General features: G+C 41.4%; 1 protein-coding gene across 1 annotated transcript; it reads left to right on the top strand.

Annotated features, from left to right (window-relative positions):
* The first annotated feature begins 3,683 nt into the window (after positions 1-3,683).
* PGRMC2 (progesterone receptor membrane component 2) lies at positions 3,684-20,563 on the top strand. The gene is made up of 3 exons (XM_032776472.2): positions 3,684-4,127; positions 18,551-18,706; positions 19,447-20,563. Exons 1-3 carry the CDS (start codon positions 3,722-3,724, stop codon positions 19,542-19,544), a joined length of 660 nt encoding a protein of 219 aa, XP_032632363.1. The 5' UTR covers positions 3,684-3,721; the 3' UTR covers positions 19,545-20,563.
* Positions 20,564-24,682: the final 4,119 nt, after the last annotated feature.

Here is a 24,682-nt window from a genome sequence, read left to right as displayed (position 1 = left end):
CTTTTGCTGCAGTTATCCTTACTCTTAGCATTCCTCCAGGAAACACCTTCTACTTTCCTCAGGAGCCAAGGCCACCTCCACTCCCCTGGTCTCTGTCACCTTTCAACTACCTTTCCTAACTGACCAATAAGCCCTAATTCACAAACTTCCTTACTCACCCAGTGCTTCCCTAGCCAACTCTAACTGAGGGGCTTGCTCACTCTCTGATCCTTTATAGCCCCAAGTAGAACTCCTCCCCCTTAATTGGGCCAATTGAGAACACCTGTTCTGGTACAGGAGCACTGTACCTACTTAAATCACAAGAGCTACCTACCCTATGACACTGGTTTTCTCCTGCCCCCTACAAATTATTCATGTCAGGGATGGCAGGGCCTTTCACAGAGGAAAGAAATTGTTTTGGATATTCATGTCCACTAACCCCCAGCAATGGGAGAATAGTAACTAAAGACACGTTTGGATGTGAATGTAACAGTAAATCTACAAAGCTTAATGAATGCCTCCAAAATGAAGTAATCATCAAAGTAAAAAAGCTGCTTAGCAGTAACATATGTAATTAAAGATACTGTATTATTCTATTATGTATGTAATTTAGAAGCTCATTAAGATCTTCCTGTAGAGCATTCTCACTTTGTTTACCATTCTTTTCAATCCTGTAAAAATAGACGCAAATTAATTTCTGAATTTATAAAGACACTGAAGTTCTTTCCACAGGAAAAGGCTCGTATCACTTGCATAGGTATAACTCCATTGATTCATGAAAGGAGCATCAGAGCCTCAGGCGTGATCCAAAACTCACTAACTTCAGTAAGACAAGTTGGTGAGATATCTTTTATTGGACCAAATTCTGTTGGTGAGAGAGACAAACTTTCAAGCATACACAGGTTTCAGAGTAGCAGCCGTGTTAGTCTGTATCCGCAAAAAGAACCAGAGTACTTGTGGCACCTTAGAGACTAACAAATTTATTTGAGCATAAGCTTTCGTGGGCTACAGCCCACTTCTTCGGATGCATAGAATGGAACATATATTGAGGAGATATATATACACATACAGAGAGCATGAAAAAGTGGGAGTTGTTTTACTAACTCTGACAGGCCAATTAAGTAAGAATAAAACTTCTGAAGTGATAATCAAGATAGCCCAGTACAGACAGTTTGATAAGAAGTGTGAGAATATTTACAAGGGGAGATAGATTCAATGTTTGTAATGGCTCAGCCATTCCCAGTCCCTCTTCAAACCTAATTTGATTGTATCTAGTTTGCATATCAATTCCAGCTCAGCAGTTTCTTGTTGGGAGTCTGTTTTTGAAGCTTTTCTATTGCAAAATTGCCACCCGCAGACAGGTTATGATTCCTGATGTCAGATTCATGTCCATTAATTCTTTTGCGTAGAGACTGTCCAGTTTGGCCAATGTAAATGGCAGAGGGGCATTGCTAGCACATAATATCATATATCATGTTGGTAAATGTGCAGGTGAATAAGCCCCTGATGGTATGGCTGATATGATTAAGTCCTATGATGATGTCAGTTGAATAGATACGTGGACAGAGCTGGCTTTGTTGCAAGGGTAAGTTCCTGGGTTAGTGTTTTTGTTCAGTGATGTGTAGTTGTTGGTGAGTATTTGCTTTGGGTTAGGGGGTTGTCTGTAAGCGAGGACAGGTCTGTTCCCCAAGATCTGTGAGAGTGAAGGATCATCTTTCAGCATAGGTTGTAGATCTTTGATGATGCGCTGCATAGGTTTTAGTTGGGGGCTGAAGGTGAAAGCTAGTGGTGTTCTGTTATTTTCTTTGTTGGGCCTGTCTTGTAGGAGGTGACTTCTGAGTACTCGTCTGGCTCTGTCAATCTGTTTTTTCACTTCAGCAGGTGGGTATTGTAGTTTTAAGAATGCTTGATAGAGATCTTGTAGGTGCTTTCTCTGTCTGAGGGATTGGAGCAAATGTGGTTGTATCTTAGAGCTTGGCTGTAGACAATGGATCATGTGGTGTGTCCTGGGTGGAAGCTGCAGGCACGTAGGTACATACAGCGGTCAGTAGGTTTCTGGCATAGGATAGTATTTATGTGACAGTAGTGTCCAGGAAATGGACCGCTTATGTGAGCTCATCTTCAGGTCTGGGAAATGTACTCAAGAGTGTCACAATACAAGGTTAAACAGGGATAGAACAGGAGTACTTGTGGCACCTTAGAGACTTAGAAATTTATTTCAGCATGAGCTTTCGTGAGCTACAGCTCACTCCTTCGGATGCATAGAATGGAACACACAGACAGGAGATATTTATAGATACAGAGAACATGAAAAGGTGGAAGTATGCATACCAACAGGAAGAGTCTAATCAATTGAGATGCATACTTCCACCTTTTCATGTTCTCTGTATCTATAAATATCTCCTGTCTGTGTGTTCCATTCTATGCATCCGAAGAAGTGAGCTGTAGCTCACGAAAGCTCATGCTGAAATAAATTTCTTAGTCTCTAAGGTGCCACAAGTACTCCTCTTCTTTTTGCGGATACAGACTAACATGGCTGCTACTCTGAAACAGGGACAGGTTAGCATAAGTAATTAACATATATTTCAAGGGACCATTCAAAGCGAAGTGGCCAGTTTCCCCCATGACTGGAGACTCTCCAGTCATGGGGGAGAAGGAAGAATAATCTGTGGGGAGGGAAGGTTGAATTACAGATTGTTGTAAAAAGCCATAAATCCAGTGTCTCTAGTCAGTCCATGATTTTTAGTGTCTAGAAAAGCTATGAATTTAAGTCACAGGCTTATCTTTTGAAGGCATTGTGCAGGTTTCCTTTGAGAATGAGGACTGAGAGGTCAGATATACTGTCAATGCTTTGTGACAAGCGTTCACCCAGCGTCAATATGGTGTTTTTTTTTTTGTCATTTATCATTTTTCTGTGTGAGTTCATGTGAGTGTAATGATTGCCTGGTTTAATCCATAGTTGTTATTGTGGCATTTAGTACACTAGACAATGTATCCCACATGAGTCAGATCCATGGACCCTGAAAGATGTCTTATGGGCAGTGTTAATCATAACAGTGGAGAAAGATATCGCTACATTTTGCAAAGTCCTCACTTAGTGCTGCCATATAAAACTCCCCAAGCCCTGTACCATCTTGCTGCCCTCAGCAGGGTGCTAATCAGGGAGCATTATCCCAGCCTCTGGAGTGGTCAAAGGGAGGTTCACCAAGCCACACCAAGGCTAGGAAGTAGATATCCAGAGCAGAAAAGCTACTCTACCCCTTTATTATAACGGAGAGGGTGGGTGAATGACTGCAATACACGCTTCAATAGCGGGCTCAGTTTTGCAGGTGCGCCACTTTAAGAGTACAGGAGAGCTGGGCAAATTCTGAGCGAGGATGCGAGTTTACTACCCGCCTGCGGCTCGCGCATTAATTCGACGTTTCGCGCGCTCCCCTGTGATTGCCCTATGGCTCGCGCTGTGGCTCAGATTCTCGCACGCGCCCCAGCGAGCTGTGCGAATTTAGCTGGGGCACAGACCAATGCCGCTCTCTCTCGCGCGCGCGCGCGCCTCCTTGGCCGGCTGCGTGTCTCGTGCGCGTCCTCGTGCCTTGGGCAGGATTCTCGAGCCACGGCGGTTAAGCAACTGGGCGTGTCTGAGTCTTTTTCGTGAGTTTGGCGCGAGCTTGTGAGGGTGACGTGTCCTGCCGCTGACCAATCAGAGGAGGTCGCAGAATGTGCCTCGCCCCCTCGCTCTTCCCTCATGCCCGTATTGGGCGGAGCCGGCGCTGGCCTGGTAGTGATGGCGGACGATGGAGATGGGAAACTAAGAACTGAGGGTAGCGGCGGCGGCGGCCTGGGGGGCGGGGGCGCAGAGGAGCCGCCCGCGGCGGGAGGCTGGGCTGTGGGCGGCGAGATGCTGCTGAACGTGGGGCTGCTGGCGCTGGTGCTGCTGGCGGCCTATCGGCTCTACCTGCGCTGGGGGAAACGGAGCGGCCCGGGGGGCGCGGCCCAGCAGAGCCAGGCCGCCTCACTGCCCCGCATGAAGCGGCGGGACTTCACGCTGGAGCAGCTGCACGAGTACGACGGGGCCCGCACCCCTCGCATCCTGCTGGCCGTCAACGGCAAAGTCTTCGACGTGACCAAAGGCAGCAAGTTCTACGGGCCTGGTGAGGAGCTGGCGGGGGCTGCGGGCGCGGTTTCGCCTCCCCCTACAGCTGCTCTTCGGCGGGCGTGGAATCGTGCCCCCAAGCGCAGCACGATCCCTCCCCTCAAGCGCGGGAGCTCAGGCTCTGCCCAGACTCCCATTTCTGGAGGAAAGCAGGCGCTCCGTGTGCTCCCCCTGGGCTGTCTCTGGCTGGCAGGTTGCTCGCCGTGAGGCTGGTGGGGGGGCTGTGCGAGTATCCATAGGGGCGTGGGGGGGGGGCGCTGTTCCAAACTGAAAGCTACAGCTCACACTTCTCATCTCAACCAGCCACCTGCCGTGGGCTGCGTGCTTTAAAATAGCCCAGTGCTGTTTTGGGACGCCCACATGTGAAAGGTTCTTGCAGACGCAGCTCTCTTCCCCTTCCTGGCCTTGTAGCTGCAGTCCTGGCTGTTAACACTCTTGCTCACTGAGCTGACTGAAATGTAAAGGGGCGTCTGTGAAATAGTTGAAATTCTGAGAGGAACTGGGACTAACCATCTCTGTTCGTGTTTACTTTAGTGTAGGTGTGTGTACTTTGTTTCTCAATCTGTCCTAATGGAAGGTGGGTCGAAGTGAAAGTTGATGGTGTCTTATTGACTTCATTCTAGCTTTAACAGCTGGAAAACGCATGGAAGATTTACTTATTTCGTGGTGCTAATGACCTCTTCTGTTCTTAACACTGCAAATCTTAACCTCAGGATAATTGGCTTGTAAGAGAGTTCAGGTATCAGCACTACTTATGTAGCCTTTAAAAGTTTAAACTTTTAATCTCTGGGGGGCAGAGATTGCTTGTAAAGTTTACTTCTCAGGAGCAAAAAAACCTATGAACTTAAATGTAGAGGTGTAGCTGTGTTGGTGCCAGGATATTTAGAGAGACAAGGTGGGTGAGGTCATATCTTCTATTGGAACAGCTTTTGTTGGTGAGAGAGACATGCTTTTGATCACACAACTCTTCTTCAGTTCTGGGAATGATACTCTGAGCCTGACAGCTAAATGCAAGGTGGAACAGGTTGTTTAGCGTAAGTAGTTAGCACATATTCTAGGGACCATTCAAAGTATACTGGCCTGTTAAGACCTCTGTGACAAAAAGAAGGGGTTAGTGGGTTACAAACTATTGTAATGAGGCATAAATCCAATGTCTCCAGTCAATCCATGATTTTCATGTCTAACAGTTAGGAATTTAAGTTCCCAGGCTTATCTTTTGAAAGGGTTCTGTGGATTTCCTTTGAGGATGAGGACTGAAGGCTTTGAAAAGTGTTCACTCACAGGTGATAGGGTGTTTTTAATCTTTTATCATTTTCTTGTGGGAGTTCACTTGAGAGTGTAGTGATTGTTTGTTTTCATCCACCTAGTTGTTTTGGGGGCATTTAGTACACTGGATGATGTATACCATATGTTGTGATAGGTATATGAAGGATCCATGGATCCTGAAGGGTGTGCTTGAGGGTTGAGTGGCTTAGATCATTGTAGCAGTGATGATATGTCTGCAGGTTTGGAATCTGTTGCTCTGGAAGGGTCTGATGTTGCTTTGATTTGGTGTGCCCTGTTCTGTGGGGAGCTTGGCTCTGATGCTGAGCTTGGAAAGGTTGGGAGTTTAAAGGCCAGAAGAGAGGGTTCAGGAACAATTTCTTTCAGGATGGGGTCCCTATTGAGTATGAGTTGTTGATGATGATACGCCTATGGGTTTCAGTATGGGGTAGTAGGTGATAATGAGGGGCCACTCTATCTTGAATACTTGTTTCTCTCTCCAACAGAAGTTGCTACAACAAAAGATATTCATAGATTCATAGACTCTAGGACTGGAAGGGATCTCAAGAGGTCATCGAGTCCAGTCCCCTGCGCTCATGGCAGGACCAAATACTGCCTGTATTACCTCACCCACCTTGTGTCTCTAAGGGCTAGTCTACACAGGCAACACTAAAACGCTGCCACGGCAGCACTTCAACGTGGGTTGTGTAGTCATGGGGGAGAGCTCTCCCAGCGCTCTAAAAAACCCACTTCCGTGAGAGGTGTAGCTACCAGCACTGGGAACACAGCTGTTTACACTGGCACTTTACAGCCCTGAAACTTGCTGCACTCAGGGAGGTGTTTTTTCACACCCCGAGCAAGAAAGTTGCAGTGCTGTAAATCGCCAGTGTAGACAAGCCCTAAGAAGTTAGTGTTGAATTTCTGTATTTACATCGAAGCTTGTTTTATAAACACATCCTGTGCTTTCATACCTTTTTTTTGCCAGTGAAGTGGGTAACTTTTTTAACATTGTACACAAGGCAATTCAAACTATGCTGAAGGAATGTATAGTTGTAATCAGTCAAGAAAATCATCGGTAAACAATGGTATGTTGGAAAACCTGGGCCAACTCAGCACCTTGGGAATTTTTTTAAAGTAGGTATGACACCTCTTTTCTCCATGGGAAGAGATGGGAGAGATGCCCATTTTCTTCAAAAGGGACAATGTCAGGTTAAACAATGTGTAATTATTAACGAAAACAAATCTTGTTAGCTCTTTTACTACTAATCTGATAAATTTTATAAATCTAATGTTCCTTTTCAGCATTCCTGATGTCTACTCTTCAATTTGAGACCAAATAATGAAACTAGAGTAGTCAGTTTCACTTTCTGGTTCTTATCTGCTAGTGTAAAGTCTGTGCTGGAAATACTGCTGTATATTGTATACATCCAAACCTCTTTAATATATTTCTAGTATATTAAAACATTTTTATTACTGCGTATTGTAAAATCCTCACAAATTCTGGACCCGTACTACCTGATCATGTCCTCTGTCTAATGTGCAGTAAACAAAATGAAGAAATCTTAGTACATTATGTCATAGATATATTATTTTTTTCTTCTGTTTTTGTCACAGCTTAATAGTTTTATTTGTATGTATTTCTTTGTGGGTTTTTTTTTTAACTGACAGCATGGGCATTTAAATATAGCACATATGTGCGTAGAACAGAGGTGGGCAAACTACGGCCTGTGGGCCATATCCAGCCCACAGGACCGTCCTGCCCGGCCCCATAGCTCCTGGCCAGGGAGGCTAGCCCCTGTCCCCTCCCATGCTGCGAGCGCTCTGGCCTGCTGCTCCTGTTGGGCAGCCCGGGCAGGGTGGCTGCCCTGGCCGGGCGATGGGGCTGTGAGCTCCTGCTGCTCTAAGCAGCGCTGGTAAGGGGGCGGGAGGTTCTGGGGGACAGGGGGTGATTGGATGGGGTGGAGGTTCGGGGAGGCAGTCAGGGGACTGGGAACAGGGGGTATTGGATAAGTGTGGGAATCCCCAGGGAGTTGGGGGCTATCAGAGGGCGGGGGTGTGGATAGGGGTCAGGGAGCAGGGGGGTTGGATAGGCGTGGGAGTCCTGGAGGGAGGGAGGAGCTGTCTGGGGGCAGGGGTGTGGATAAGGGTCGGGGCAGTCAGGGGACAGGGAGTAGGGGGTGGGGAGGCACAGCCTTCCCTACTCAGCCCTCCATATAGTTTTGCAACGCTGATGTGGCCCTCGGGCCAATAAGTTTGGCCTCCCCGGCATAGAACCTACATGCTGAAAAGTTAGGAAGTGTTCTGTAATCAAAATAACTCCATGTAGTAATTTTAAGATAATCTTCCATCTTAAAATTGTTTAACATAAGTACACCTTTACCCTGATAGAATGCGAACCAATATAACACGAACTTGGATATAACGCGGTAAAGCAGCGGGAAGCCACAGGACCTTTGAAGCACCACCCAAGCCCTGCTGCTTTACCACGTTATTTCCGAATTCGTGTGGAGCCCCGGGCCCTTTAAATCACCACCTGAGCCCTGTTGCCAGAGCCCCGGTGGGGATTTAAAGGGTTTGGGGCTCCAGCTGTTGCAGGGAGCCACAGGCCCTTTAAATCGCTGCCGGGGAAGCCGGTCCAGTCTGGCATCGTGTATTGGCTCTTGCCGGTATTCCGTACAGGACCAAACCCGATATAATACGGTCTCACCTACAAGGCGGTGAGATTTTTTGGCTCCCGAGGACTGCGTTATATCGAGGTAGAGGTGTAATATGATTAGTCCAGGCCATGAATCTCTCTTAATAGTGTGAGGGGAAATACAGAATATCAAGGTTGGAAGGGACCTCAGGAGGTCATCTAGTCCAATCCTCTGCTCAGAGCAGGACCAATCCCCATAAACCCTATCTTTTTGGGAAATTGAACTGTTTTCTGACCCTTGTCAGCAGCCATTGTCCCTGAACTAGTGCTGATAGTGGATTAATTCCTATTGTAGATGGACCAAACCATTTTTAGCACTGTTACAGAAATCTGTCACTCTCTAATGGTGCTGAACACTTTTTTGTCCATCGTAGTTGTCAGACCTCTAATGGCATTGGTTCAAGGAGACTACTGGGGACAGTAGTTTTTTGGTTTACATTTTACATATATAGTTGGGATTGGAAAACATAATCCCACTATACATTTGAAATGATGGGGTCTAAATTAGCTGTTAACACTTAAGAAAGAGATTTTGAAGTCATTATGGATAGTTCTCTGAAAACATCCACTCTATGTGCAGTGGCAGTCAAAAAAGCTAATAGAAAGTTGGAATCATTAAGAAAAGGATAGATAATAAGACAAAGTATCATATTGCCTCTATATAAATCCATTGTAGGCCCACATCTTGAATACTATGTGTTGATCGGGTCTCCCAGTCTCAGAAAAGATATAGTGGAATTGGAAAAGGTTCAGAAAAGGGCAACAAAAATGATTAGGGGTATGGAATGGCTTCCATATGAGGAGAGAGCAATCAGGCTGGGACTTTTCAGCTTGGAAAAGAGATGACTAAAGGCATGATTTGATAGAGGGCTATAAAATCATGACTGGTATGGAGAAAGTAAATAAGGCAGTATTGTTTATTCCTTCTCATAACACAAGAACGGGGGGGTCACCAAATGAAATTAATAGGCAGCAGGTTTAAAACAAAAGGAAGTATTTTTTATTCCCCCCCCCCCCCCCCCCCAATGCACAGGCAGCCTGTGGAACGCCTTGCCAGAGGATGTTGTGAAGGCCAAGACTATATGGAAAGGTCCATCAATGGCTATTAACCAGAATGGGCAGGGATGGTGTCCCTAGCCTCTGTTTGCCAGAAGCTGGGAATGGCGACGGGATGGATCACATGATGATGACCTGTTCTGTTCATTCCCTCTGGAGCACCTGGCATTAGCCACTGTCGGAAGACAGGATACTGGGCTAGATGGACCTTTGATCTGACCCAGTATGGCCATTCTTATGTTCTTACGTAAATTTATTTAAAAGGGTGATTTTTTTTTTTTAACTGGATTCTAAAATGGATGTGGGTGATCATACTTCTTTATAGGTGGTAGAGGCCAGGCAGGAGCATTTGGCACATGCTGAATCTTAAATGAGATTAGAGAAAATCATAGAAGTTCAAACACTCGGAGTGAAGAGATTTCAGTATAGGGAGACAAGATGCATAGCTATTTATGGCCATATAAATACACCATGAAATTTTTTTAAGGAAACATTTAATCACGCTTGTAAGAAAAAGTTACCTACAAATGTAATGACTGGCAACTAAGATGTTAAGAGAGAGGAAGAAAGTAGGGATATTTATTAATTGCGATTAATCGCAGTTTTAATCACACTGTTAAACAATAATAGAATACCAGTTGAAATTTATTAAATATTTTGTCTACATTTTCAAATATATTGATTTCAGTGATAACACATTTCACTTTAATTTTTATTACAAATATTTGCACTGTAAAAATAAGCAAAAGAAATAGTATTTTTCAATTCACCTTACACGTATTGTAGAGCAACTCTTTATTGTGAAAGTACAACTTACAAATGTAGATTTTTTTTTGTTTGTGACATAACTGCTCTAAATAACAGAACAAAACAAAACTTTAGAGCCTACAAGTCCACTTGGTCCATCTGTGGTGGTAAACTTGAAAACGGAAATTGGCTGTTTTTAAAGTCTCATCTCAACAAGACTTTGTCTAATTTGAAGCTTATCCCCCAAAATCTTTATTATAGTCACTATATGAGAAAGTTCAGGTGGAAAACTTTTTTAGGAGGGATCCTCAAATTCTGGTTTGGAATAGAAAGCAAATTACAATTGTAATAGAGGAAATTCTAATATGACAGCTAAATTCATTTTATTTGGCAGTTGCTCATTTGCTCCCTTACTGTAACCCTATGTTACCATCTCTTGATTAAAAGAAATATAATGTGTCCTACACATAGTAGTGATGCTGTAGCCTATCTTACAACCTGATTATTCTTCCTTGTGACTTGTCAGCATTTCATTAAGGAATTCCATCCCCTCAAATTTCTTAGCCTCAGTCCTAGATAAGGCTATTTCAGGTGGCTGTATACAATGTCTAAAAACCAAGAGTATTTTCAATCTGGAATTTTTGGCTACCAATGCTTTAGCTAAACAAAGCTTCACAGAAAAATGGAAGAATGTAAATTGTGATTAAAATTTAACACAACTTGTAACTTCCTCCATGATGATTGGTGACAGCACTCCAGCAATTGGTGGTATGGACATTTATACCTGAGCTGTACCACTTCCTGTATTGCTAGTTGGAACAGTCCAAGGTTACACCTAAAGGGTTGTCCACATCAATGGTCTGGGAGCAGTAGTCTAGTGCATTGTTACATTAAGTCAAGGGCGTAGGACCTATGTGTAACCCTTGATGGCCTATTGTGACCTAGAGACACTCCCCCCCCTTGGTTTGGAGACATCCTCAGACCCAGTTCGCCTCCCTTCTGCCCCCATAGGGGTTTAGAGGAGGGGGGCTTGGAGCTAGGATTTTAGACACCCTTGCCAGATGTGAACAACTTGGGGGAGTGGCAGTGAGCCAAGACACCATCCACAAAACACAGCCCCCTCACTCTGCCCATGTGGGCAGAGGATAAGGGATGGGGAAAATTTGGGGGTCCAGCCATGATGCTTGGAGTTTGGGGGCTTGGCAGTATAGTAAGGAAGGAGTTGTTTGGAGGGGCTGGGGAAGGAATTTGGGGGAGAGCATTGTGGGGGTGTCTGTGGAGTGGAGGGGCTCAGCTCAAAAAGTTTGAAAACTGCTTAGGGTGCAGGCAGGGGTTAGCTAGCAGCTCAGTGAAGCAAGGGGTGGTGCAGGGAGAGAGGTAGGTAGGGGCTATGTGATGGGAGCCCCCCCCCCCCAACATCGTTGCTGCCAGCCGCCCCTGGAGCTGGGTTCTCCCACCCGGGTGGCAGCTGCATGAGCAGTCAAAGGGGTCTGAAAGGTGAGGAGCAGCTGTCCCACACTTCCCTGCTCCAATTTTGAGCCTCTAACTGGGCTAGGGGAGAGAAGGAGGTGTGGGGGTGCATATGGAGCTGCCTCCTGGGCTGCCCCACTCTGGGTAAGGTCCTGATGTTGGGGGGGGGGAGGCGGGAGACAATGCCCCCTGTACTCTGAACTCCACCCATGGGCTTAGAGCTTTAGACCTGTGGGGAGCACTGTGGCGCTGTGGTTGAGAACCAGTGTTCTAGAACAAGCATATGTGTATCTTTATTTGTATACCAGGCCATCCGCGTACGTGTTGGCTTATAAAGCATGTTAAATGAGTTAAGACTCACTTGCCTTGAAGAGCTTAAAATCTAAACTAAGTAGACAAATATACAGAAGTTAACTAAGAAAGGTCAGGGGAGGGAGAACCTCCCAAACACAAACAGAAAAGATATACAGCTGTTAAGTTGCTTGAAGACTTGTTCTGCTGCCTACTCTAAGTGTATTTAAAAATGACTTTTCTTTTGTTTAGTCTATTTCTGTTTTATTTTACTTTTGTAACTGTTCAGTCTTGAATAACATTTAAATGCTAACCTAATGCTGCCAAAAACAATATTTCTTTTGTTTTTAGAACTCCATTTAATTTTCACATTTTTCTGAGTTAAAATAACTCAGTATAACTTTTTCATAATTGGATATAGTTATGTAAGGCTAAGCCCATTTTATACGATAAACTATTGCTCTTTTTTGTTACTGTTATTCTAATAAACTAGTGCTTTAAAATATATTTGACTATTTTTCACTTATTTAACAATATTTGACTAATTTTACCAATTATTTTTGGACCAAATGCCCAGCATTGCTGGTGTCTTGTCTGCCTTTCCATGTACAAGTTGTTATACAGTTAATTCACAAGATGAAAAGATTAAAACTAGTTACAACTGTGAGTTGTTCAAATATGGCCAATGTTCCTTGGGTCATATTGGCAGTAGGCCCAAATATAAAAGAAAATATGATTGATTTTGAGTGCTGATTGTTTTCAGAGGTGCTGAACACTCTCAAATCCAAAATAAGTCCAGATGGAGCTATGGGTGCTCAGCCCTACTTATTTCAAGCTGGGCGTTTAAAATTAATGAACACATTTAAATGTTTTGGCCCTAGTGTTTATAGTAAGGTAGGTGCCCTTTGAAAAATAGCCGACATCACTTGTGACCCTTTATCTTGTTTTGGTTTTTTAGAAATTAGCTTCTTAAGACTCATAGCTATATTTGCTTTGTTTTTTGTAGGAAATCTTAAGTTTATGTGCTTTTGGTATAAAGTAACTAGATCTGAATTTCTAGATGTCAGTCTGCCCATCAGGATTCTTGTACTCAACTCTTCACCAGGATGCCAAGCACATGTTTTTGTGCTCTTCTATACCAGATTACATTGCAAAGGACTCAAAAGTAGTACACAAACTTTTACTGAAATGATTGGTTTGTGACTGGCATATAACTTTCTGAGAGAGAGTGAGAGAGCATGTTTTGAATGAATTGGATTTTGTAGGCAAGTTCATATTTTACAGGAAAGGATATTCAGGTTGTAATATGTTACTCTAGATGGCTATACTCGTCCACTTTGTATGTGGCAAGTTTCAGTACCCAATTTGATGCTCAAGTCTTAATGAGCTCTTGGCTGTTGGAGCATGCTCAGTGTTGTACCTCGTGTTCATGAGAAACACAACAGTGGTTAATCTGATTCAGTATTTTTGTGTAGATCATGTCACAAGTGTCCTTGTATACTCTTTCTTTTTCATATCATTCCTGATTTAGGATTACTGAGTACCGAAGTAGAGCACGGTTGTTGTTAATATACTGTATTTAAGAGAAGCCTTTTTGGGATTGGAGTAGGTGATGTGGAGATACACCTACCTTTGCAATGTTGGCTTGAGTTACCCTCTCACAAACAAGGAAGTTATTTCAGTGAAATAGTACTGAAAAGTACATTCCATGAAAAGTGCTATGTAAGAGCTAGGTATTGGAAATAGCTCCTTCAACATTCTTCTGTTTGTTCATATTACAGTATGTCCAATGGAACCTCTAGTTGCTTGTAGCCCTCTTTCGTGATGTTCAAACCCTTACTCCCTGCCCTGAATAATTTACAGTTTAAATAGACAGGACAGACAAAGCGTGAGAGAAGGGATGGATTACCATCTCTGCTTTACAGATAAGGGAAATGGGGCAAAGAGCTTTCCAAGGAACCATACAACTTCCTAATTTAAAGAAACAGCTGTAAAGCTTGTTAAATCTTGGTAAGTTTTTACTCTAGATACATGGAGCAAAAGCCTTTCTGAGAAACTTTTGCTTAGACATGTCAGTCCACACATTCCCATTAGAAGACATTGACTTTATACTGAAAGCCTAAGTTACTTAAGTAGGTAATGTATTCATTGAAACATTCAGTAGGGAAAGAAACATTGTTTAAAGTGCTTTGGGAAAGAAAAATCTGAAATGTCATTCGATTCTATAGGCTGTAGTTAGTAATTGCTTTTTCTAGGGAGTTATGACACCATATCGTATGAGGCAAGGAATGAAGTTTGTGTAGTATAGTCGCTTATGTTTTTCTAATGTGTGGGTTGTATTTTTTGTACTCTAATTCAGAACTTCAAGGACTAGGTGATGTTCTAAGTAGGTGTATTGGAGTACTGCAGATTAACTTCAGGACGATTGTCTTTAAAGAAATTGGTTTTGATGCTCCTGCTTCAGTGACATGGGGCCTTTCCCCTTTTTGCTTTGGCCTTTTAAGTTACTATCAATCGTCATACTCCAAAAAGATAGTCACCATAACTTCAGCTCTATTTATAGACTAATACTTAAAATGCTGCAATAGGCTAAAGACTATTAGATATATTGAGTTCTGCATACTTCTTGGGTAGCCTGCAAAATATTAATCATTCAGTTTTTAGCCATTTCAATCATTTGTTTCAGTGTTAAGTCTAAATTGACTGTTGAAAAGAAAATGGTGATCATGCATTCTGGAATGTATTTGGAGTAATTGTTTTATTTCACACTGAAATCTTTATTTTAAAAGCACTCTGTTTTCCTTTGTGCCATACAAGAAGTTGGTGGTTTTTTCCTATTCTGGCTTACTAAATGCTTGTAATGCTTTTTGTGTATAGTTAAGTCATAATTGTTTAGGCAAAGCTCCGTGAGTACCCTCTGTGCTGAGATTCATAAGCTTCAGGCAATCAGTACATACAGTACTGCATACATAACAGGAGTTAATAGGCTATGTGACTTTAATAAAGTATTAGCTTTGCATGTAGAGTTTCATGATCACACTCCTCCATTCATATGCAACTTCTTCTGTCTTCTATTTTCCAGTGTTCTAGTAGTGTGGGATTATAAACAATTCAAAGCCCATGTTTTAGGGTTTAGATTAGTTACTTATTGCCATTTGCCTATTAGCATTTATTAGTTAAGATTAAATAAGGGCTGAACTAGTTGGGTGTCTCTCTGATCAGTCTTGGTATTCCATCAAAGTGCTCATACTTCCACAAAGAAGTGTTAGATGAAAGAGTACTGAATATCTGGTTCATACGCTTGTTTTTTTTAGCTACATGATTGGTAGCTAACTAGCTGTAGTGTACAAAAATTGGGTGGTGTTCCCCCTTTCAAATACCTTGGTGCAGAAAGGTTTGTTTGACCTGGTATGTGGTAATGCAGTACCAGCATTTATCTAGCAGCATTACCAGTTTTTGAAGAATCTAAGCTTTCACATAACTTAAGTTTCTTGCTGTTATGTGTGTGAAGAGAACAGTGTGAATATGAACTGATGTCACTGCTATGTCTTCAGATTGACAGAAATGAGATCAGAGTGGTGTGAACAGCCCTGCGATTTAAATATGAATGTTTTATTGCTGATCTATTTAACAGAAACATCCAGCAATTTTTGGGACTGTAGGCAGGTATTGGGTAGAGTAGTCCAATCATATTTTCCCCTCCACTCTTGGTGCCTGAGAAAGGGCATAAATTTGTAACAATGTAGAGTAAAAACTTCATTATCTGGAATGTTGGGGGGATGGGAGGGTGCTGGTAAATCAAAAATTCTGGTTAACTGAGTTATATTTACCAGTGGAATACCAATTTTCAAAGTATTACAATATAATGAATAAAGTATAAAATACTGTAGTGCAGTATACTGGTATTCACCAATCCAGTAGTAGTACTGCACTGCAGAGTAGTTGTTTCTTGAAGCACTTAGGTGTGTATACAGGTAAAGTCTTCTATATGTTAGGTTATTTTATGACACTACATGTTACTATGGGCAGCGCATGGCATACATTCATATCACTAAAAATATACTTAACACTAAAACTACTGAACATAATTTAATCTTTGATTTAGAAGGCACTTCAGGATCTTGCAGTGCCTCAGGATCATTATTATTGTCAATTAACATTATAGATGTAGAAGGTGTAGGACACTGGGCTGAATCTGTAATGACCTATGAGACACACTGGAAGCTGCTTTTCTGAATAAATCCCTGATATCAGTTTGCTTGTTTATTTTCTGCCTCTTTCGCATATAAGTAGAATGCAGAATGTGCCACTGCATAACCTCCTGGGCAGTATACTAGTCCTGGTTATTAGATTGAATATTTGTATTGGGACAGATCAGAAATGCTGGTTAATAGCGCTTTCTAGTTGATAAAGTGCCAGATAACACAGCTTTTACTGTATATTGTACAGTACTTGCTCATAACATATTAGCAGGATCATAACTGAATGGTAGGAGCTCAGAACCAGCATAATGAGTGCATCTAGGAACCCTAGTGGAGGGGAGAAGCTAGTAAGTCTGGTTTCTACATCTTAAAAAATGTTTGTATTCTACATATGACAGTACACTAATAGATGAGCTCTTTAGTATACCACATAGCTGTACTAGACAAAGTAATGTCAGTTAGCTTCTATGAAAAATAAATATATTGAATAACTAACTTTACATTTTGTTTTGTAGGTTTTTTTTGTTTGCTACATATTAAAGAGTTGGTGCTTCAAACTGTAGTATGTAACTGTTTGTTGGTTTCTACAGCTCCAAAGGTTATGTTAAGTGTGTTGTGCTTGAGGAACTTGGCCACTTAACATTAAACAAATTGCCATCAAAGTTTTTGTATAACTGTATTTGATTTTTTTAATAGGTAATCATGCAACATTTGGGTTACTTCTGTCTGTAAAGGAAACTTTTTAATGGAATTTTATTGATGAGGGCAAAAACAGAATTTTAAAAGTGTAATGAGTTAAGATAAATTCTGGAAAGCTATGTACCAACCTCAACAGGAACTCATCCATCAGAGAGTCAGACTTGCTTTCCATACAGTAACCCTCTATTTGATAGTTTGAAGTTTCATTAGCACAGTTGTACGGTTCCTCAGGTCATCTACTGCACTAAGTGGTAATTACCTGCACTGCTTTCATGCAAGTGTATCAACTAGCTTTCTGTAGGGAAAAGGTTATGTCCGTGTTTGTTCTGGTCAAACTCCAGATTGGGTAACTGTTTGCCTGTCAAATTCCTCTTATGTTCAGTTGGATAAACTATTAAAAGTAGAGGCAAGATGTTAATGAATGTTGGTCTGTTGTTCTGAAATAGGTGTGGAGACTAAGGTGCCTGGTAATCTCCACAGAAATAATAAAAGGGTCAGAGGCAGGTAACTGCTGTCTTCAAGTGTGCTTATAAAATCTAAGATGAAATTGGCAGTTGGAAAAACTTGTTACTTTTGTTTTTGGAAAAGTAACTGTCATTGTTCTCAGCTCAGTTTTAGTCTCAGACTTTGATTTGTTTTTACACAAATAAGGCCAGTAGATCAGCTTCTATGACTGGGAATAAATAGCTGTAAATGGGAAATTTAAGACACTACTGCGGTGTTTGAAACCCAAATGTGGTAGAATGGAGAACCTGAAAATAAAATGGACTTCCATCAACTTTCATTGCTCTGCCTGAGAGAGGAAAAAGTAAATATAAATTTATAAAGTAAACTGGATTAGAAAACTAGTAAACTTTAAAATAAAAAAGCACTCTTATCTATATTAAACAGTTGTATGCCCTTTTAAACACTAACATGCTGTGACCTTGACCCTGACTCCATTGTTTAGTAAGCTGGTTATTAGCCTTCAAGTTAGGACTAAATGGTTAACTGATTTACACTACAAACCTTAGACATCTTGCAGTCCAGACGTTCATTATAGAATAACTTGGAATCGAATCAGTGTAATTGCTTCATTTCCCATTTCATTGTGTTAGGGTAACTTTTTATAAGAATACTCTGAGTTTGATGGTTCATAAAGTATTTCTTTAAAAGAACTGTGTGAAAGGGTTGGACCAATACCCTGGTTTTACATTAAAAAACTGTTCTTCCACCCTTGGTATCACACTTGAGTTCAGTGATCTAACATCAGGGAACTTAAGTTGCATGTCTATAATGGATTTCCATTCTGAGGGTATGGCTACATTGGCACTTTACAGCGCTGCAACTTCTGCGCTCAGGGGTGTGAAAAAACACACCCTTGAGCACTGCAAGATACAGCGCTGTAAAGCCTCAGTGTAAATCAGTGCTGCAGCGCTGGGTGCACGGCTCCCAATGCTGCAAGCTACACCCATAGAGGATTTGGTTTATGTGCAGCGCTGGGAGACCTCTCTCCCAGCGCTGGCGCTCCGACCACAGGCAGCGCTTTGAAATTTCAAGTGTAGCCATACCCTAAGATGTTGCCAGGACTTGAGGGCTGAGTCAAACTTAAATGGTCTCTTTTGTACGTACGTACTATTTCCTAGTAGAAAAGTTTTTCCTTTCTCATTCTGTTCTCATGTGCCTTCAACCTCAGAATGCAGAAGCACTTGAAATGACTCTCACATAAGATGAGTTTGACTTTTGATTTGGTCTTGTCAGGTAGCTTGTAAAATATTTATTTTTCCTGCCTTTGCTTCTCTTGTCAGCCTTCCTTGTCTGTCTTAGAGTGATGCCCATTGTGGAGATGTGCCATTAAATGCTTCAACATTACAATGCTGCTGTTCCCAACTCCTCCTCCAGAAGTATGGGATGATGTAAAGTTTTGTTTTCCCTACTGTTTCTGCCACACACGTTACTCAAGTGTTGAGGTCAAGCACTATAAACTTCGAAAATATCAGTTTTGTTTTCTATTTTCAGAGGGTCCATATGGAATATTTGCTGGCAGAGATGCCTCCAGGGGACTAGCAACTTTCTGTCTAGATAAAGATGCACTCAGAGATGAATATGATGACTTATCGGACTTAAATGCTGTACAAATGGAAAGTGTTAGAGAATGGGAAATGCAATTTAAAGGTAACTTTTTAAACTAGCAAAATGTAATTGTTTACTTATACTAGTGGATCTGTCAATGACAGATGGGTGAAGGCTTTTTAATATGTTTCTTGCTCACTGTACAAAAGTTGTGGCAATATTTTTATCTTCTTGGAAAGAGAATTCTGACTTACTGAGTTAACTTTAAAAGGAATTTTAATAGTGCTCACAATAATGTGCTTAATTACTTTTATTTATATAAATAGTAAATAGGAAGTACATTTCAGACTTGATGTGTTGAAGTATAGAATTTCACTCCACTGCCAGAACAGGCCTCGGAGTTACTAATGTAGAATATGGCACCTTATAGTCATAAAATGTTCAGTGTAGATTCTATTTAATCTTTCTTGGGTGTAGTACTGATCTGTTTGGTCTTAAAAGTTGCATTATTTTCATCAGGCACAGGAGGTTAGCCACTCTTCAAACCACACTAAAAACAGGCTAATCAATGGGGTTGCAAAGGTATAAGGATAGAATTTTCACCAACTGTTGGATCAGTTGTGGTCAAAGAATAGACAAGTGGAAAATCCCTACAAAGACATTTCAAGGTCTGATCTTGCTGTCAGGGTTTAAAATTCTTTTAATTGCAGTGATGTGGAATCAGAACCTTAGCATGAAAAGGGGGGAAAACACCTGATCTCTAATGCACATTAGTTACAGGGAAGAGATTAAGTGGAAGTAGCTGTGTTTGATAGTAATTGATACATAAATGTCTTTTCCAGAAAAATATGACTACGTAGGTAGACTCCTAAAACCTGGGGAAGAACCATCAGAATATACAGATGAGGAGGATATCAAGGATCACACTAAACAGGATTGAACTTTGTAAAAACCAAAGTCCGAGCCTTCAGAACTGCAACCTCTTATTCCCCCATCACAATGTCCTGCATCTTTGGGTACAGTTCATCTGCTGCAAAAAAAAATTCAACAGATTTTGTACAAAGAAAAAAACACACAATGAAGATTTGAATACTAAGCATTATTTGTGCTGCAAAACTTTTTGTTGCAGTTTATTTGTAGTGTGTGGTAAGGCTTCATTTATGAGGAGGGGCCAGGGATGTAAAAGGTTTAAAAAAGAACCTAATCCTTTTTAAAAGTAAGATGAAGCATTCACATAGTCCATACTTACAGGCTCTCTAAGCAAGTTTTTTAAGAAAAGGACAGGTTGAGTTTTGTTTCACAGGTTTTCTCCTTCCACGTTAAAAATATTTACTCATGTACATCAATATTAGAAGTCTGGGCCGCTGCAACTGGTGTTAAAATGTGGGCAATAGTAGCCCTGGCAGAAAAACTTCAGTTTTCTTGAGACATCAGTGCAGATTTGAAGGACATATATGTGATCTCTCTCTCAAAAGGATCTGGCAAAACTAATTTCTTCGCAACTATCAGCTGAAACCTGCCTTTTACCCTTCCCCTAAATCAAATCAATATTAATTGTGCCTTATTTCACTTAAATAGACTTGAATTGTTTTAAGGGAAAGCCCCCTGTATGTGGTTTCAAAATCACAGTAGGCACCATTGAGACAGAAAGTAAAATGTTCTGTTGACTAGCAAACCTTGCTGTCATTCTGTATATAGAATGGAAAAGGACTACTCAGTGTTACTGCCATATGTTAAGATACATAATTAGCATTGTGACAGCCAAATGCATTCCCTCATGCTTCCTTTTAAATAAACCACCCCACCATGCCCCCAGGAGCTGCCTAATATTTGGGAACCTAGCCTTCAGAACGCTGTACTGAGGGTGTGTGCATGTCTGACTGCAAGACATGGGAAGGATTGTTTCTGCAGATACTGTAAATACAAGTACCATTTTAATAAAGCATGTACAATACCAAATGTGCTGTCAGATTGTGTGTGTAAGCTATTAGTCAGTACATTGGAACAGAATGCCTAGGATTGCCATATGCATGTAGAACAAGGGGAAAAAAACCTCAGACATTAAATATTTTTGCACTGCCATTGAATAAAACTCTCGCTCTGTTGTTTTCTCATTACACCCTCATTCATGAGGAATCTTAAATAAGATTTGTTCAGGTAAGGTTTGGTTTAATGTAAACCATAATGGTTCAAGAATATAAACGCAGTGACACAAATGAAGCATTCCAAGGAATTGGTATAATACACACTAAATTAACAGGCTCTGTCCACTGTTAGCTGAAATGACTGAACTAGCTGTTGAAGAAATTTCATTGTTTAATCCATTCTTTCAACACAGTAATTGCATGGCTGCTTTGTTATCCAGTCAGAGTCAAGTTGCACTAAAACTACAATCCACTTAAAGGTGTTTAGTTTTATGAAGGCTTGTCTTGCTTTACTGATTAAAGTGATGTGGCACTAGTAGAGCCTATTAAGGGAGAGAGGAGTTACAAAGATGACATAATAGATTACACAAGGTTTGGAACAAGTAAACCCTAATCAGTTGTTACTTTGCTGTGTCTGCCAGAACCTTATACACCAACAGGTATATATTCTTTTGTGCAACAGCATGGGTTAGAGTTGTCCTGTACTAAGGATGGATGTGAACGTTTTCAGTCTCACTTTCCCATTTTTTATGATACTTGTTCTTTGTAGAAATTAGAAATAATCACTTAGCCTTCCATTTTTAAGCCACAGTTACTTTTTCCCACTCTAGTAATTAAAATTATGCAGTCTCATTGAAAGAAATGAGCAAGGTATGTTCTGTAGATAAGTTCATTGATTTCAGTTAAATGTTATAGTTAGAATATTTTACACTAATCACAAATAGTATTCAGTAGAGCTACTTTGAGGGGGATTAGAGTTTGTTAATCCAGAGTTTTCTGTAGCACTCTTCAGGACCAGACCAGTTATAAAACTAGATGCTGTTAAAGGGAGTTCATGGCCAGCACCTTGGGTACAGACACTAACAACTCTACAAATCATTTGTAGAAGCCTGTTGATGTAGCACAATCAATTTGTCTAAAATGCAGGTAAAGGTAGTGTGGCAAATTCCAACATCACACTTTATTACTGTACAATTGAGAGAATATCACTCAGGCAGATAAAATAAATACCTGAACCCCTTAAATTGAATTCTGCTCCTAAAAATTCTCCCTTTAAATTCACTTGACCACAAGCCTAAACACTAAACTAAACTTTTGAAGTTTGTTATCACATGAAAGAGAACTTTTCTTTTTAGTTAGTGGCTGTTAAACACCAGTTGTATTACAGTAACTTTCATGGCTCTTTGATTTCTCTTTTTCACTTGACTAAAGCTCCAGACTTATACAGTACATTAGCACTATTAAACATCTTATTTAAATTAGTCAAATTAATTGACTGTATAAAGACTGCTGTGGTACCTTACATGAATGAGAACCACCAGAAATGATTTTAATTAACTTGTGCCTAGAGGAACAAGATTGGGTAGGCTCAAAGTGTGTAACCTAATACTAGGTGGATCAGACATCTCTCTGACAGGTACTTCAATTTTTTTTAAATACTTTGGCAATGCTTGTACAGTTTGCATGCCAAAAAAGTTTCATCTACGTAAAAGTTACATTGGTGGTGTACAAGAGGATATAATAGAATGGTTTGTATGGTTTCATTTACAGCATTTCATTTTGCACATACTAATGAATCAAGCCACATCACCCCACATACAGAATGGAAACAGGAGAGAGAACTTGCAAATGTTACGAAGGAGATCTACCTATGCTAGAGGGTCTACAGTAGAGGCTTCCCTACATGGTGGGGGTAATGTGCTCTTTAGGGGTATGATTTCTAAAGAGCACCTACATGCTGCACATTAAGTGGTCCATATATACCCTGCATAACTAATATTTAATAAGACCAATTAGTGGAGTCTGTTAGACTTTAGAAATCACACCCCAGTAGAGCCCATTACCATATTATGTGGAAAACCCTGTGATTTCTTGCACCAGTGCTTCTGTGAATTTGACTCCAGGAATGGATGCTGCAGAGTGTATCAGTGTTGTCTAACCCTGCACAATGGCAAAAACAATTCAGCTAGTCTCTTGTATACATTACAGCAACCACTCTTGCCATGTGCAGTGCAACTGCATCTTTTGCTATTTAACCTGATGTCTACACACAAGTACATTCATGTGACTGAGGGGGCGCAGTGTTGGCAACACTGTTTATACCAGCACTATGAGCATGTGGCACTAGACAGCACTGGAGCTGACCTGACAGATGTCACTCAGGAAAAATTCCACCAACTGCGCTCAGGGTGCACAGATGCCTACATTGACACGTGCAATACATCTTGAAGAGTACCAGCTACAGAAAGGTTAGTAACAGTTTTCACTGGCAGGCTGTAGGACACTAGCAACTTTTTAGCAGGACAGAATACAACTGGAAACCCGTTTAGACTCTGGACACAGGTGTACCTTTAATCATGTCCACAACAGAAAAAAAATCAAATAGCTCCAGTCCTGTCCAAAACAGAAGCTTAAAGCCCTCCAAATATCCAAGGTGTGAAGGACTGCATCCTCAGACTGATGAGGTTGAGGGTGAAACCCCAGAAGATACTCTGATATGAAAATTTGATATGATGTTAGGTAAGAACCCAGGATGTGAGCAGAAGGATACCTTGTCTTAAGAGCACAGAGGGTGGTGGTTAGCTCGCAAAGTACTTAACTTACCAGCTCTCAAACCAGAGATGATATAGCCACAAAGAAAGTAGTTTTCAGGGATAGGTGTAAAAGTGAAGACATAGCCAGAGTTTCAAAGGGAGGCTTCATCAGAGAGGTGATAATTAAGTTCAAATCCCAGGTCAGGGTGAGTTCCTTGATATTTGGAAACAGGTTAGATAGCCCTATAATAAATCTAGAAGCAAGCGTATCGGATTGTCATGAGCATCAGAAAGTTGATATGAAGAGTAGATTGTGGGCAGACCATCTGCCCTCAACAGTATAGTCCTGTAGGGGAGCTCACCATCCTAGAAGGAAGGAATCTGAGGGCTTGGCTACACTAGAAATTTCAAAGCGCTGCTGCGGCAGCGCTTTGAAGTATGAGTGTAGTCAGAGCGGCAGCGCTGGGAGAGAGCTCTCCCAGCACTGCACGTAAACCACATCCTCTTCGGGTGTAGTGTGCAGCACTGGGAGCCACGCTCCCAGCGCTGCCGCCCTGATTACACTGACGCTTTACAGCGCTGTATCTTGCAGCGCTCAGGGGGGGTGTTTTTTCACACCCGAGTGCGAAAATTGCAGCGCTGTAAAGTGCCAATGTAGCCAAGCCCTGAAACTATGGGATGAGAGGGAATGGATAGGTGAAGGGGAATCCCTTAGCAGATCTGTGGATTTTTCTACCAGGTGAGAGAGACTAGCATATGCTGAGGAATGCAGAGCAACTTTCAAACTGTGTCTGTTGGGGTATAAGTGTCCTGAGCCAAGCCTGGAAACAGCAGAAGTGCAAGTGGGGATGTAGCATGATGAAGACAGATGCCACCCTGTGACTTGAGGAGCTGCCAAGGCTCAATGGGACATGAGTAATCAAATGTGTCAGAATAAGAAATCTGTCTTCCGGTAGGTAAGATCTAGATGTTGTATTTGCTGAGCAGATAAGTGAGGACTTCTCAATGTTGAACTGAAGTCCTAGCATGGTGAACAGGGTTGAAGCTCTCTTGATGCCAACTTGGACCCCAATGCAAGAGGATCCTTTAAGCAGTCAATCAATCATTGAGGTAAGGGAAGACTGACTTCCCAGCAATGAAGTAGGGTGGCGACAATTGCCATAACCTTTGCAAACATCCTAGGGGCAGCAGAGAGCCTGAAGGAAAGCACTTGTGAAAGTAGAATTAATTATATTGTGAAAATAAGAATGGATTAAAGAAATGTTGTATGTACCTTTAAGCAGAAATAAGAAATATTGAAATACAGGTGCCAGGAAAAGAAACATTAGGCATAAACAAGGGTGCGAAACATTAACAGAAGATCGGTAATAGTAAGGAAATAAGATATGCATGGCTAGCCC

This window comes from Chelonoidis abingdonii, chromosome 5 (genome assembly GCF_003597395.2).
Source record: "Chelonoidis abingdonii isolate Lonesome George chromosome 5, CheloAbing_2.0, whole genome shotgun sequence".
Taxonomy (NCBI): Eukaryota; Metazoa; Chordata; order Testudines; family Testudinidae; genus Chelonoidis; species Chelonoidis abingdonii.
Note: the sequence above shows the minus strand (reverse complement) of the source record. Positions and strands in the feature narration are given on the sequence as shown.